The sequence below is a fragment of the Cuculus canorus genome, chromosome 6, assembly GCF_017976375.1.
Source record: "Cuculus canorus isolate bCucCan1 chromosome 6, bCucCan1.pri, whole genome shotgun sequence".
In the NCBI taxonomy this organism is placed as follows: domain Eukaryota; kingdom Metazoa; phylum Chordata; class Aves; order Cuculiformes; family Cuculidae; genus Cuculus; species Cuculus canorus.
Window position 1 is genome coordinate 26,175,333 of NC_071406.1, and position 15,084 is coordinate 26,190,416.

At 42.9% G+C, this 15,084-nt stretch overlaps 1 protein-coding gene across 1 annotated transcript in view; it reads left to right on the plus strand.

The window, feature by feature from the left end:
- Nucleotides 1-5,059: 5,059 nt before the first annotated feature.
- Nucleotides 5,060-15,084, plus strand: part of UBE2E3 (ubiquitin conjugating enzyme E2 E3) — a 58,781-nt gene continuing 48,756 nt past the window's right edge. Inside the window, exons 1-3 of the mRNA XM_054070362.1 lie at nucleotides 5,060-5,280; nucleotides 6,331-6,533; nucleotides 8,666-8,716. Coding sequence (XP_053926337.1) covers nucleotides 6,340-6,533; nucleotides 8,666-8,716 — 245 coding nt within the window. The 5' untranslated portion in view covers nucleotides 5,060-5,280; nucleotides 6,331-6,339. The remainder of the gene's footprint in view (nucleotides 5,281-6,330; nucleotides 6,534-8,665; nucleotides 8,717-15,084) is intronic.

Below are 15,084 nucleotides of genomic sequence, written 5' to 3' on the forward strand. Positions count from 1 at the left end.
AGGGTCAAGCTCTCTCTCTAACTTATGATTTACACAATATACTGTCAAATATACACCATAAAATCGCTTTATGCAGTTCATGAAGTTGCTTATAGACCTACTGCTCTCACACTTCGCTACAGTTAAAAGTCTGGCAGTATTTGCTAACAGTATTTGCATTTTACTCTACTAGGGTCAGACCTTCATGATACCATACAGAAAATCAAGCTGAAACTACCCACATATATACATGAAAGATATTTTTTCAATTAAAATTTTAAGGAAAAAAACTTATCTTCATGACACTGCTTGCAGATGAATACTCACTGAAATAATGCTTTTTTATAGATGGAAACGTTTACGAAATACAACTTACTATTGTCTGGTAGATAGACCAATCCCACCCAATTTTTCTCTATTTAATTTTTCTTACTTTTCTTATAGTTTTCCAAGTAAAATGAAACTACAGAGGTTACAAACTGGCTCATACAAGCTGCTTTCAACCAAAAAAAAAAAGTATGGATTTTTTTTAAAGCAGTAATACTAACTTGATATGCACAGACACTGGATTCATACAAATGACTGCAGGAACTCCAAAGGGGCCATTATGTTTTCTTCTTGCATCAATAACCCACGCACAAGGAAAGAATTTATACAGCAGAATACAAGGACTTCATGAGAACACTGAAAGAAAAATAATTCCACATGACTTTGTGCTTCAAAAACATGGATTTACCTGTCATGGTTTTTAAGTGCCTAATGCTAATCTGCCCATTAAAAACCAGTACCCAACTCATCATTTAGGCTGTCAGTGTGTAAAAAACAACTGTCAAATGCAATGTACACTGTAAACTAGAACTCACTACCTACTTCATAGGATTATGATGAAGATTAATTAATATCTGTAGTACTTTAATGTATATTAATATACATTAATGTAATGTATATTAAATATTTTTCTATGGATTTAGACACAGCAGCGTTCGAGTCCCTGGCTAGGTAGCTAACTTACTCCTGTGTTAAAATACAGTTGCTAAAACTCTCCTATGCACCCTGAGTTCCAGGCCTCATGACAGTCTGCATTAGAGCAGACTCAGGACTATTGCTGAGCTACAACAGCCTCCAAAAAGTAGTTCTTCACAGAACAACTGAAGCACAGCAGTGTTCTGGCTCTTGCCTTCATCTCTTCTGCCCAGAACCCCACTCCCCTCCTTCCTCCACCTTATTGCTGTGCCAGGATTTGTAAAGTGGCAATACAAAAGCAACAGATGGGCTAAACATCAGCTGTCAAAGGGATCGAAGAAGTCCTAACGGTTGGTTCCTGCCCACTGCCACACTTACTTTCTATCTCAGTTTAAGGACAAATAGAAATACCTATGCTTTTCTTGTAAATTCTTGAGGATACAAATTAATTGAAAAATAGTAGGAACATTGTTCTCTAGGGCCTTAGTGTTCCTTCATAAACCCATAGCATCACAAGGTCAAAATAATCCTATTTATGGTAGTGCTTTAAAGTTTAAAGCACAACTGCAATGTGAATAGCTGCAGTTACCGATTCCGCAGCAGGTTTCCTGCACTCTCTTCTGTACGTCACTACATCTCTTCCTGGCCTAAGGTTTTTGCCTAACTTACTTTCCTAGCAATCTCTGTTAAAATTGTGTATTATCTTGGGAAAAGACACGGTAGATATTTCTACATGGTCTACCTCACATTAGTAGCATTAGTTGCTACTATAACACTAAATACCAATAAAAATACAATATAAGTTTTACCCCATCTACTTTTAAAAGAAATATTTTTATCATTTTCTGGTTCTGCAGTTTGTGCCCATCCAACTGTGGCGTTGCAGCAGAGCTACCACAGGTGCTTTAGCAACACAGCCTGGTATGGGAACACAGGTAGAACAGAGAGATGCACTGCCAGGTGGAAATACATTTACTGTCAGGAAACAATGATTTTGTGATAAAGAAGATGCACTATAGGACTGTAAACTTTAAGTAGTCCTTTCAATTGAACTGGTCTTAATCATGAAATATGTGTGCTGGCATTATTTTACCACCTGTACACTCTTAAAATGGTAAGGGCAAGGACATCAAGCAATGATTTTTCCAACCCTCATAGTTTTTTTGTGAGAAGCGAATAATGCCTTTCACCCTAGTTCTGGTGCCAGACATCAAGTTGTTTGCAATCACAGCGTTTCATGTCAGATGGAGGAGACTGAACTCTGAGTTCCTAAACCTAGAAAAGTATTTTCAGATGTCTGTGCAGCCCAAAGCAGCTGTTAAATCTCTGCCCACTGACAATAACTTCATACTTATGCTCTGACACAACATGGATGGAGACATACCCAAAAAGATACTGGACTGCTGAAAAAAACATCAGTTGCCCTTGTGAGCAAGTTGTGGGGAAAAGCAAAACAAAACAAGCAAACAACCCAAAACACAAAGGCAGCTGATTGGGGAAAAATAATGCAGGCCTCAGCCACTTCTGAGTGCCCAAGACTGTTCAGACAAGTCTTAACCCTCCTTAGGAAGGCTCTGCACTTCAAAATACCAGCTGCACGCTGCACTTTCCCAGCTCAAGTACCTAATAAACTGTCAGAGAAAAAGCGTTCATGATGGGTATATCAGTTAAAACTACACTGATGCCAAATCACAAGGGATATGAAAAGCCAGAGAGATCATGATATGCAGCTCTGCAACAATGGCTATTAAAAATGGCACTTCTCCCTCTCTTTCAAACTGTACCATACCTCCCAGCACAGTACTTTTGCTGTGGTTTACAACATAACAAACATACTCAAGCAAAGTACAACCTCTAAAGAAGAAAGTGACATCCTTTGAGACCTGATGCCAAATAAAGGAATATTCATTCAAAAAACCATCTGTTATATCCTCGCGTTGGTGTAGTGAATCTGTTTTAATAAGGTACAAAAGGCTGGGGGAAAAAAAATACAGGCTGGCTTTTCAATTAGTCTCTGCTAAATAGGCTTTCTTTATTTTCACTTTGTATCTTGAAAGCCACAGAAGCCACACAATGCATAGTAGCTGACATGGTGTGCAACCCTTGATGGATCTACTTACTTCTATTCTGTAGATGCACACCCTCCTAGTACTTTCTTTTTTTTATGACCTATGCGTTAATTTTCACCTGAAATAAAATATAAATTTAAACACTGTATCCTGACTTCGAAAGCTCCAGCAAGCTTCATTTTGAGCTTCATCAACAGAATAGCGAAGAAAAAAAAAAAAAAAAGGCTCTCTGATAGATTTTTGATATTGCCATGCTTCCCTTTTACTAATTATGCTCAGATCACTCATCATGCCAGATACTGTTTATGCTAGGAATCTTCTACAGCACACCTCAGGGGCAAATTGCCTGTAGTGGTGATCTGGCAATTCTCTATAGCCTACTTTAACAAACCAAAAAAACTCTAGTACTCGTCTACATCACACTATCCCACTCTGTCACCAAATCTTCACTATACTTTTCAATTGAGCTAACTTCAGCTACCCAGAGAAAGGTATTCCTCGGCACACCAGCTGCTTATTCCTTCTAGAGCACAATACGCACTCTAACCCCTCGATGCTGCACAAGCTAAGAAAACACAGTAGTTTTAAGTCATTAGGCTGTTGATAATGAAAGCCCTTGAGGTAAAAGCCATCCAGGCGAAAGCCCTTCTGCTGGACAGCAACATTAGCCTCAGATTTCACATAAATTGCACGAACATTTACAGTAATCGTTAATCCCTTCCCTGCTGAAGCCAGTTATCTATAACCCCATCCACTTTTCACAGCCAGCATAAATGTTCTTTTAAGAGAGGATTTTTTTGCCAGTATGACCAGGCTCTAAGTTTGGAAACTTTCAGATCGCTTTGCCACACGGCATGCAGCATGGAAAGCTGTTCAAGTACACACCGGAATGGTGCATTCATCGCAGGCCAGAAATTAACCTACATCCCACACCACCTTCTGTGACACCTACTGCAACCACCATTGATTACGCCCTTCGCACTTTTCAGCTTTCAGAATTTGGTACGTTGGCAGCTTTTGGAATGTGGCACGCTGGTGCCTCGTGGGATAACTCCTGTTTCTAATCCTGCACCAGGCACGGTGAGGCAATGGGGTGCAGCACGGTGTTTGTGATGCCGGCTCTCGGGTACAGTGGGTTCCTGTGCCTCATGCAGGGCTTGGCTGGGGGGGACAGCAGGGTGGCCGCCCCACCTCCCGGGGAGACACCACACCAGACACTGGAGTTTCATACAATCACAGAATCGCTAGGTTGGAAAACACCTCTTGGATCATTGGGTCCAACCGTTCCTATCCATCACTAAACCATGTCCCTGAGCACGTCGTCTGTCCGTCTTTTAAGTACATCCAGGGATGGTGACTCCACCCGCTTCCTGGGCAGCCTCTGCCACTGCCCCATGACCCCTTCTGTCAAAAAGTTTATTCTGATGTCCGTTCCGACTCTCCCCTGGCGCAGCTCGAGGCCATTCCCCCTTGTCCTGTCCCCGGCCACTCCGGAGAGGAGGCCAACACCCGCCTCTCTACAATAACCTTTCAGGCAGTTGGAGAGAGCAATGAGGTTTCCCCTTTCTTCAGTCCCCGCAGTCAAAGATGTGCCAAGGGCGGCAGTGTTTTTTGGAGGGCACTGCATGAGGAAGGCTTCGGCGTGGCGAGAAGAACCAGGGCCGCTGGCGGGCGGCGCCTGCCTGGCCTCGACGCTGGGGCGGGAGGTGCGAGGCGAGGCACGAGGCCGCGGGCCGCCCCGCTTTGTCCTTGCCCGGCCCGGAGCGCGCGCACAGACACCCCCCCACCCCGGGGCCGCGGCGGGAGAGCGCGTGCGCGCGTGCGCTCGGCCCGCGGCGGGAAGGGGGGCGCGGGAGCGCGCCGGCGCGGGAGCGAGCGCCCCCTCTCCCCGCTCACTGGGGCCGCGGGAGGCCGGGGGCAGCCGGGGCGCCCGCCCCCTCCTCCATCCCGCGCCGGCGCGTGCCCGCCGCACCCCCCCCCCCCCCCCCACACACACACTCCTCATCCCATCGCCCCGGGCCGCCGCGGGAGCCCGCGCCGCAGAGCCGCGCCCGCCAGCGCCACCCGGCGGCCGCGGGGCCGCACCGCGCCTCCCCCCGTCCCCCCCTGCTCCGGCTCTCAATGTTCCACACCGCCCGGCCACAGAGCCGCCGCCGCCGCCGTAGAGCCCCCCGGCCGCCTCCGTCCCCTCCTCGGGCGCCGCGGGCCCGGCCCGGCCCCCCGCCATCCCGGCCCTCCGACCCAGCAGCGGGACAGGACGCGGGCGAAGGTAAAGGGAGCGGCGGGCGAGGCGGCTGGCGCGGCGGCTGGGCGAGCGCGGTGGGGGGGGGGCGGGGAGGAGGCGGGGGGGGTGTGGGGGGAGGCTGGGAGAGGAGCTTTGTTCTTGTTTTCGGCGCTCGCTGCCTGCCGGCGGCCGGGGGCGCGGAGCCGGCCCGAGTTCACGCCTCACTTGGTGCACACGCACGGGTGCGGGGCCGAGCCGAGCCGAGCCGGGCGCTCCCCACAAAGCGCGGCCGGGCGGGCGCCTCCAGCCCTGCGGCAGCTCCCGCCGCGCCCCCGGGGCAGCCCGGGCCCCCCCCGCCGGCCGAGCCCTGCCCGAGGGGCCGCTCGGACCGTGCCGGTCCCCCCTCCGCGGGGGCCGAGTGCAGCTCTCGCTGCTGGCCGTGTAAATAACCGGGGCTGCTGCTGTGGCTTTAAATGCGTCCTGGGGTTCGTCCCTTTTTTAAGAAGACACCGCCGACCGCAGAAAAAACCCTTCGCCCCCCCCCCCCTCCCCAACCCAGTCCTTTAAACGCACAGAGCGAGTGTACGTTTCCATCTGAAATAAACCCAAGTGTTATTGGCAATATGTTTTCTCGGAGAGAGGGGGAGAGGGGGGGATCTGGCGTTTGGTCCCAATAAAATGCTCTGCTCCAGTGTAAATATTTACAGGGTATTAGTGACTTTTTAAAAAACGTTTTCAGTGAGGTCTGTTATTTACAATGTGTCATAAGTTATTAATGTTCATTGCCTAAGTACCCAGCTAAATCTGTCTCATGCCTTAGAACAAAGTCGACAATTGGCATATTGTTTAAAGTATGAAAAAAATGCGAGTGGGTTTAAAAATCGGGAATATCTGTATTTTCGGAACTGTAAATATTGCTTTGTAGCTGTCAAACTGCAGCCTTTGGGGACCAGACAAAGAAGTATATTTTGGTTAATTTTTCAGTGAAATGGAGTTGTCACTGCCTGAAGTGTTCTCTGGAACTTGGGGAATGGCACGAGAGAATCCTGCCTGTTGGATTAACTCTGCCTCTTTTCTTCTCCTTCCCCCCAAAAGTTCCCCACGATGTCCAGTGATAGGCAGAGGTCAGATGATGAAAGTCCAAGTACCAGCAGCGGTAGTTCAGATGCCGATCAGAGGGATCCACCTGCTCCTGAACCTGAAGAGCAAGAAGAACGAAAACCCTCTGCCACCCAGCAGAAGAAGAACACCAAACTGTCCAGCAAAACTACTGCAAAGCTATCTACTAGTGCAAAAAGGTAAAGGGGACACTATGATGTTCTGTAGTATTTTCGCACAGTATTTTGAGGCGCAGTGCTTGCATTGCGCTTTTCAAAGCAGATAAGTTCTTCTCTTAAAGCTATGTGGAAGAGGTTGAAGCACCAACTTTTGTAGTACAGGAGACTGACAGGCAGTATCTTCATTAATCCAAGTCTTATTGGGGTAATAACTACACAGAGTTGTCACCTATCTCTTGAAGAGTAGTTTGAGGACTTGGTGACTTACAGGCTGGCTGAGATGGTACCCAAATACATTTCATATATGCAGAAGTGTGCGTGAGAGTGTCAGTTTAAGCTATCTTTTTCAGAGCTAGGTTTCCATGCCTGATTGTTATAGGGTGGAGTCTTGGTGTATTTTATTATGGTCCGTAGACTAATGACAAGCAATGCACTTTAATTAAAGAAATCACAAAACCCCAGTGGCTTCTGTGGGCCTTTTGACTACCTTTTCATGTCAATGCACAGGAAAGCCTTTCACACCTTGGACTAATGGGTTCATTCTGCAGTGCTTTCAGGAGAAACTTGGGCAAGTTTTCTCCCTTAAGATTTGCAGATTCAAACCGTGGGTTCTACAGGTAGCCTCTACTTTTAAATATCAAAATCTTCAGAAGCTGAATTTTTGTTTGCATATAAAGTTTCTGGTGGTCCAGCTCTCAAGGCATAGGCTCTGATAATTGCCTGTAAGTTCAGCTGTGTGAAATAAGTTAACTTCAAATCCCTTGATTCCAGTGGTCTTCGGAGATGAAACGTAACTTTCCAGTCATTTCCCTGGAGTTGCTTTTCTTTACAAGTAATCCTGTAATTAGAAAAGGTGTAGAGTAGCCACAGTAACTTCAAGTTTTGCTTATTCAGTGTGAATACTATAGTTCTTACTTTTAGAAACACTTCAGTAATTTTGTGTTGAGCTTAAATTCAGTACGATCTTTTTGAAATGTATTAGAATTGCTGCAGAATATGACTCTGTAGCTTTGATGACTTTTGAGGGTGTTAAACCTTTTGAAGTAGAACTGGCTAAAGAAAGCAAAGTTCTGGAACTATTGTGTAGGCTTACTTATCTTTTTGGAAAAGCCTGAAATGCAGGCTTTTTTGACTAAGTTTTCCCCTCTAATCTCTATTTCACTTAATTATTGCAAGTCTCATTCCATACATTTCAAATCCTTCAGTAGTCTGACTGAACTTATTGGTACTAGTGCAAGGGCATTCAGAGCAGTTCTGTTAGCTCATGTTTTAACACTTGCTTTTCACATGAAATTCAGTCTTGCTCATATGGGTCCTCTTCTGCGGAGAAGTCTTATTTGATATTTTAAAGATGAATTTACTATGCGCCTTTTGAAATTACACCTCTTATGTGTCTGAATAAACTATTAAATTGACGAAAAGTTTTCAGTATTTGTCTTCTAGCTCTTAACACCTGGGGAATGGCTGTAATAGAGTAAAGCCAAGCACAGATTATTTCAAGGTTTTCTATCACTTTTTATCATGTAAATACAGCTACTGTATAAGAAAGACTAGGGGAGAAAAGGCAGCAGAAGGTGTGGAGAAAAGCAAAGTTGATTCAGAGAGATTATTCCAGTAACAGAGACAGCCTGGCAGATCTGCAAATCCACTTTTTAAACACACTGCAGAGTAGTAGGTAAAATATTGTGAAAAGAGCGTGTCTGTGCCAGTGCCGTTCACTCCTTCAGCCTCAGTTACAGGTCTGCAGCGCTGGTTTAAAGTCCTTGTCAAATCTGTCTGTACAAGCGCCCCCCCCCCCCCCCCCCCCCCGGCGCCTCATTTGCATATTAGCTTGAAAAGAAAATCTCTCTGGTAAAAAGTGCTCCGATGTGGAAAAGAGTTACTTTTCTGCATACTTGTGGGAAATCTCTACCCAACTCAGTTGTAAGTGTTCTGTTTATATACAGCGTGGAGCAGGAAAAAGGCTGCAAAGTTTCTCAGCTGTGGGATTTGGGTTATGCCTCTGAGAACAAAGAGGAAGCAGCCATGTTAGCATTACTGAAGGCAAAGCCAATCTTGCATTTAACTGCATGGTGGTAGAGGGCAGTGTAATTCCCCGATTTATTCTATAGACTATCTCAAATGCTTTGTGTCTGTTCTCATTTCACCAACAGAATCCAGAAGGAGCTAGCTGAAATAACCCTTGATCCTCCTCCTAACTGCAGGTATGTAATGGCTTCTTAAATTGTGGATGGTGGTAGGAGATTAACGTGCTCAGGCTAACAAATAGGAAACTTGGTGTTTACAGCCGGTGACTGTTAGACAGAAATTGTGTACAGCAGATTGAACAAACATAGGGGACGTTTGATGTGGAAGTTTGCTATTTTGTCTGCACGTTGGAGGCATAGTCATTAGTGATTAATGTACTTAGTAAAGAGTATTCAGTTTGTTCTTTGAAGCTGGTCACTGCCTTTGTGAAACATTAATTAAATGAACTTCAAAATAAGCCAAAGCTTTCAACTTAATGTCTGCATGTAGTTTGAACTAGATGTTTGAGTGGTAGGTTTATAGAGTTATCGTTTCATTCTGAAGTAAAGGTAAAGAGCCATATGTGATCTTTATGTGCTTTCTCTTAGTTTGTTGCTTAACAGTTAGATAACCTGAAGTATTGCTTTTAAATTTGTGTGTTGGTCATAGCTGTAGTCTCTTGATAGAGAATATTTTTAAGGGAGTTCCCAATATAGCAGACAGTTCTGTTAGGTTTTAGAAAATGAAATTGTAAGGTTGGAAGATTGAGTGATTCGGTCTTGGATAAAGTGACGGTAACTGGACCACTTGATCTGTAGGGAAGTTAAATAGTAGCATAGATAGCTAATTTCTTTAAGTCTTTTGGATGTTTTACCTGTGGTTAAAGGATGCATAAAAATTCTCATTAGCTGTGAGAATCCAGTGTTCAGATTTGCTGTAAAGCTACATTTAAATAATGTTGCTTTCATTTGATGTGTCTCAGTAAGATTTCTGACTGCAATGTATCCTCAGATTAATAGCTTGTGTGTAACAGGGAGCCTTGAATGCGCTTTAAAAAATGGTGGAAGCACTTTCTGATTTTAAGTTGGAATTGTTCGACTTTTTGAGTAATTGGAAAGGTTTGGTGCAGATCTTGTGACTTTAGTAAACTGTGATTTACGCTCTCTGACTAATCTGTGAAAGTGGGTACTAACAGACCTGTGTTTTATTGAATTTGTGGTAGCGGTGTCTTACCCTGAGGACTGTCCTGTAGGTTGCCGATGGTCTAATGTATTTGTATGTAAGGTCAGCGGCTCTTCCTCTTCAGTTGAGGCAAGCTCTGCCCAGACAGCAAATGTCTGTTTGGTTTGGTGTTTTTTTTTGGGGGGGTGTGGTTTTCTTTTGGTTTTAAACAATGGTTTAAATAACTTTCAATAAATTACTGGAATCGTATTCTGTATTAGTCATGCACTTTGTACTTGGACCCTCAAAGGAGATGTGATAGGAGAGAAAGTATTTGTGTACAATAGAACACCAGCACTTTGCCTTATAGTTGCTAAAAAGATAATTGTAGCAGTTTCAGGTACAGCAAGTTACAGCTTGGCTTTTGGAAGAAGAAGCCTCCCCTCTCACACTGTCTGATACTACCTGATATTTAGCTCTTTGTGAAAGCATGTTCCGTTTGTATTAGCACAAGAGTATTGCAAAGAATTTTTTTTGTGAGCTGGTACTATCAGGTGCCCAGGGACAGTACTGACAATGATGAACAACCCTCCCATCCCCCCAACGTGTCTAAAAATATTCAAGTTTCTCTCCTACAGAGCATAGGGGAAAAGATTATTTTTTTTGCCAGTAAGGAAGTCAGTGCTTCAGTTCCCATGGCTATTTTTAAGAGGATTTTAACCATTTTACTGAATAACAACTGTATGATTGTGTTTTTACCTATTGCAAGATAAAAAAATATTTACAAGAGATACTAGCTGCTGTAACAGAAATTCTGAGTTTTCTGGATGAACAGTTTGAACAGTTTTAGTGCCCGAAGGATTACCATTACATTGGAATTGACTTGTTAGAAGGACCCTTTCTGGTATCGGGAGGTAAATGCAGTTGTGTTATTTGCAGAGCAGTTGAAGCTTGTAACACACTTTCTTATGGGTTGCAACAGCAAAGATTGGGCAACGACTGACACAGCAGACATTCATTGCTTGCTGTGCAACAAGCAGCAAAGCACTACTTACTACATTTCTTGTGAAAGAAAAAGATTTGTAAAAAAAAATTCATTTAAAGGCTTGTATAACTTGGGCATATTCACATGTGCTTTAAAAGTAAAACCCCTTGTGTCTTAAGTTCTCCTGAAGAGATTTCTTCATGCAGTGTTGTTCCTCCTCCACTAGTAGAGCACACTGTAATCATATGCAGTCTGCATGTTGCAGGCTTCAGAAGAATACAACTGCTGACCCATGCTCTTGGGTATCAATAGTCTTTCTGGTTACTCAATTACATAAGTAATAAAAAGTAAGCAATTTTTAAAATATGATCATGGCAGGTATAAAAATTAAATGTTACTTTAACAGGATACAGTATAAATAGTGACATGTTTAGCTCTCCTGTATCATGTTAAACACTGATGGCTGCTGCCTCTTCTCACCTGTCAGTGTAACTGTGCGAAGAGTTACTCCATGGGAATGATCTGGGGCAGATTTAGAAACTTTAAAATTACACCAATTGGTTGCACTGTGATTCTTGTGCAGAAGAGGGGTAGGTTTCCTTAGCAGTTAAATTTCCCACAGTAACATCTATTGCTATAACATCTGTTTTATAAAAATGCCAGAGCCCCAAGAAAGCCCTGTTCCTGGGTGTGCTGAGGTAGGCCTGTGCTGCACGTCGGCTTCTGTTTTAGGCACTGGGGTAGCATAATGACAGGCACAGTAAAAATATCTAAATAGCAGGTTTTTGCTTGCTTGTCTCAACAGTAGAGATTGATTTCGGATTCTGTTAATTATGAACTGTTCTAACAATGAACTGTTAGAAAAGTTGTATCTTCTTGCATCATGTTGCCATGTTTGTGAGCAGTGAATATGAACTGTATCTTGTGGGTACCATGTATGAAAACTTAATATCTTTATGCTGATAGCTTTACTCTTTAACATACAGTAATAGTCTGTGATTTCCGTGATTTTGGTGTGATTTCAAGAAAAATAGAACGTCAAAACCAATAAAATTAGAGGGACATTAAGTATTGCTTTCTCCTCAAGGCTGGCTACTGTCTAACATGCACTGTCGCACAGATAGGTAAACTAAGGGCACAGGTATCTGATCCTGTTTTTTTCTTGCTTTTGCTGTCTTACCTCAAAGCTGTGCTACTTGGTGCAGTGTGCTGTATTTAATTTCTTTTATGCTTTTAATAGCATGAAGCAAAGCTAAAAAGGTCTCGGTCCTATTGCTTCCAGGCAGCTCAGTTTCAAACCATGGCCAAGCGCTTTATATATACTTCAAGATATGGAACACCACTGTTACACATTCATTCTCAGGAAAATGCTGGAGAGATCTTGCATCTAACACGTGGTAAATCTGGGCTGCCAAGATGCTCTTAAATAGCTCTGACATATCTGGAATAACTATTTTCAGTTCATAGTATAAAACTGTTTAGATCAGAGGTCACCACTCTATAGTTAAGGTTGTATCTGAGGCTGCTGTCCTGACCTGCCCAACTTGGAGGCGATAACTCAGGTGTAGTGGGGCATAGCCAGGTCCAATGCTCATTGTACTTCCTGAATTTTAGAGTTGGCAGAAGTGAGGCTATTTCCAGGGGTACCGTGATTTATAGCAGCTTCCTTTACCTGTTCCTGGCTGCCTTGCTGATCCACCATAGTAAGAATACGTACTTCCCTGTCTTCTTTCCAAACTCCACCTCATTTCAGTTCCAAAATTATTCATTATTCATCTTGGTGGGAAAGTTTTTCAAGTTCAACCCAGTATTAAGTAAGTTTGCAACACCCATGCCAGTTTTGTTTATAGCTTACAACCCATTTTCAACAAATCTGGTTTGGTAGAAACTTTGTAGCAAATGAGAGCAAACACCTATATTAGTATGTCCACTGAGAGCTTAATTCGTGTGGTTTAAAAAACAGATGTGTTAAACTGTGCAAGTGGGAGAATTTAAGCATTTTATAGTCTGTTCTGTCAGTTGGCTTTAATCTCTTCTTTGTTAAATTAATGATCAGATATCTGAAAGCAAGTGATTAGAGAAAAAAAAAGAAAAGGCCATGCAAAACTCATGCCTTAGAGCACTGCTCAGAGAAACAGCTTTCCTCCTTCATAGCTGCTGAGAAATGGGAATTCTTACCAAGGGAGAGCTGCTTGGTCATCCCAAAGGCTTCATGCTCTGTCTGATCCTCTAACTAGTGAATACCTGACCCCATAGGTCTGTTGAAAAGGTTTTCCTTAATAGGGATTATTATCTCAATTACTGTTTATTTTCAGGCCTTGTATACTAATACATACTAATGTGATTTCTTGAGCAATACTACAAAAGGTAGCAGTTGATGATTTTGCTGTTTGTAGCCTCTCCTAGGTGTGCAAGTAAGTTAAAAATTTATGACTGGTTCGTTTTAAAATTACTTATTTTAAAATAACACTCCAAAGGGGTTTTGCTGTACTACAGCATTCTTCTGCTTCCCAAGGACTGCATTTGTCCCTTTCATTACTGCCACATCTTGGGCTAATTCTGCGCTGCAAAGTGTTGCCAACCCAACCCCACAGTCTGGAGTTTGACACAAAGAAAAATGCTTCCAAAACCCTGGCAGATGAATGCTATTACTGGTTTAGTTATGGACCCATGAATCCAGATGTTTGTAACTGTCTCACTGTGGTTATTACCCCATCAGTAGGGAAGCGTTGCACTATGTATTTAAAGCAATAGTGTGAAGGTATTTTTCAGACCAGCAATTTAGGCTTTTTCAGTTGAGCTGTCTGAAACAATGAGGGGCAATGAACAATTGTGCTGGTGGTGCAGGCTCTTCCATGTGAAGATGTAGCACTGGATTGGAGCTAACACAACTGTGTTAGCAAGGAAGGTGCCACAATTAAGCTAGTAGAAGCCTTCTTTTTGTTAACATACTCTATCTACAGTAAGGTTATAGGCAAATGTTTACTGTGCAAACAGTTGTGCCTGTTGAAGATGTTACTCCGCAGCTGTGGTTTGTTCCAGTTCTGCCACGGAGGTGACTATTCCAGTCAGTAAGTGAAGCAGATTCATGTGATTAGTCCATAGTGCTCCCCAGGGAAGGGGGAAAAAAAAATAAAAAAATCATCTAAGTTTGCTTAAACGGTTTAAATATGTGGTTCAAACTAACTCTGCTGGATTTTTCTACCTCCCTTCAGAGCAGGCATTGTTCACACAAATCATTTTGTCAGACACACCAGGATATGAATAAGTCAATCCATTCCTTTGTCTCTCAAATGTTATGTTTCCATCTCTCCTTTGTCAAAGCCAGGCGTTAGTTCTGTTGCTTTTTTGAAATCAGTAGGAGGAAAAACCTTCTGAATGCAGTCAAATACCAGGTCCCTGTACAGTAGCACAAATGTGTGCCCAAGTCTTCCCATGCAGGTTTTTTTTTTCCTGGTCAAGCTGCTGACTTTTCAGATCAGTGGCAGTCCCTCAGTGTTGTGTTTATTACGTTAGTTTCTTGTTAGGCAGACATCTTCATATTGCTAAATACTGACTCTCACTGAGAAAAAAATAAATCAGTTTTGCTGGTTTTCACCTCTGCAGTGGAAACCCCAGCTGTGAACACTAAATAGTTCTCTATAGAAGGAGAAGTTAATTAACGTGTGTAAGAGACAGTATATCAGGAGTAGGTGCAAAAATGCCTGTGCTGAAGCTGAGTGAGCAAAATTTAAAAAACATCATCCAAACTCTACTTGATAAAATATCTTGTGATAATTACATTTTGCTTTCTATTGTTTCTTATTCCCCAGCACTTTCTTACCACCAAGTGCAATAAATGCATGCTACAAGAAAAGAAAGCTGAAGTTTGCAGAGTGGTTCTGAGAACACAAACCCACACAATTATTTCTAACTCCTCCTTCCCTATAAAGAAGTTTGCAGTTGCAGTTACAAAAATACAATGAAGAGAGTTCACAACTCCTGTGAGAACACATGTGAAATAGCTCTTAAGTGAATATTGACATACTACTTTTTAGTGTTGTCCAGCTCTGAACATGGTCCTGTGGTTCCTTCTAAAGCAGTTCCTTCATTGTTAGTCACTAAATGTACATCAGTGCCTCGCAGTGATTTAAAGAAATGATTTTCTAGTAATAGCCTTGATTTATCTAGAATTATTTCTACTAAGTGTTTTTATCCATTCTCATTCTTCCCTCCCACTTTCTTACAAGAAAAGTATAGTCTAGGTCAGAGTAGGAAGGAGTGGTGTAACTTAGCACAGTAATCAGAAGTCTGGTATTTTTGTATTTGAGTCCATTTGTAGTAACAGCCTGATTCTGCCATCTTCATGTGTACAGAGTGTCTTTTACCTTTTTTGCCAGTAGTTAGTGAAACTGCTTAAGGAATAGAGATGAAACAAAT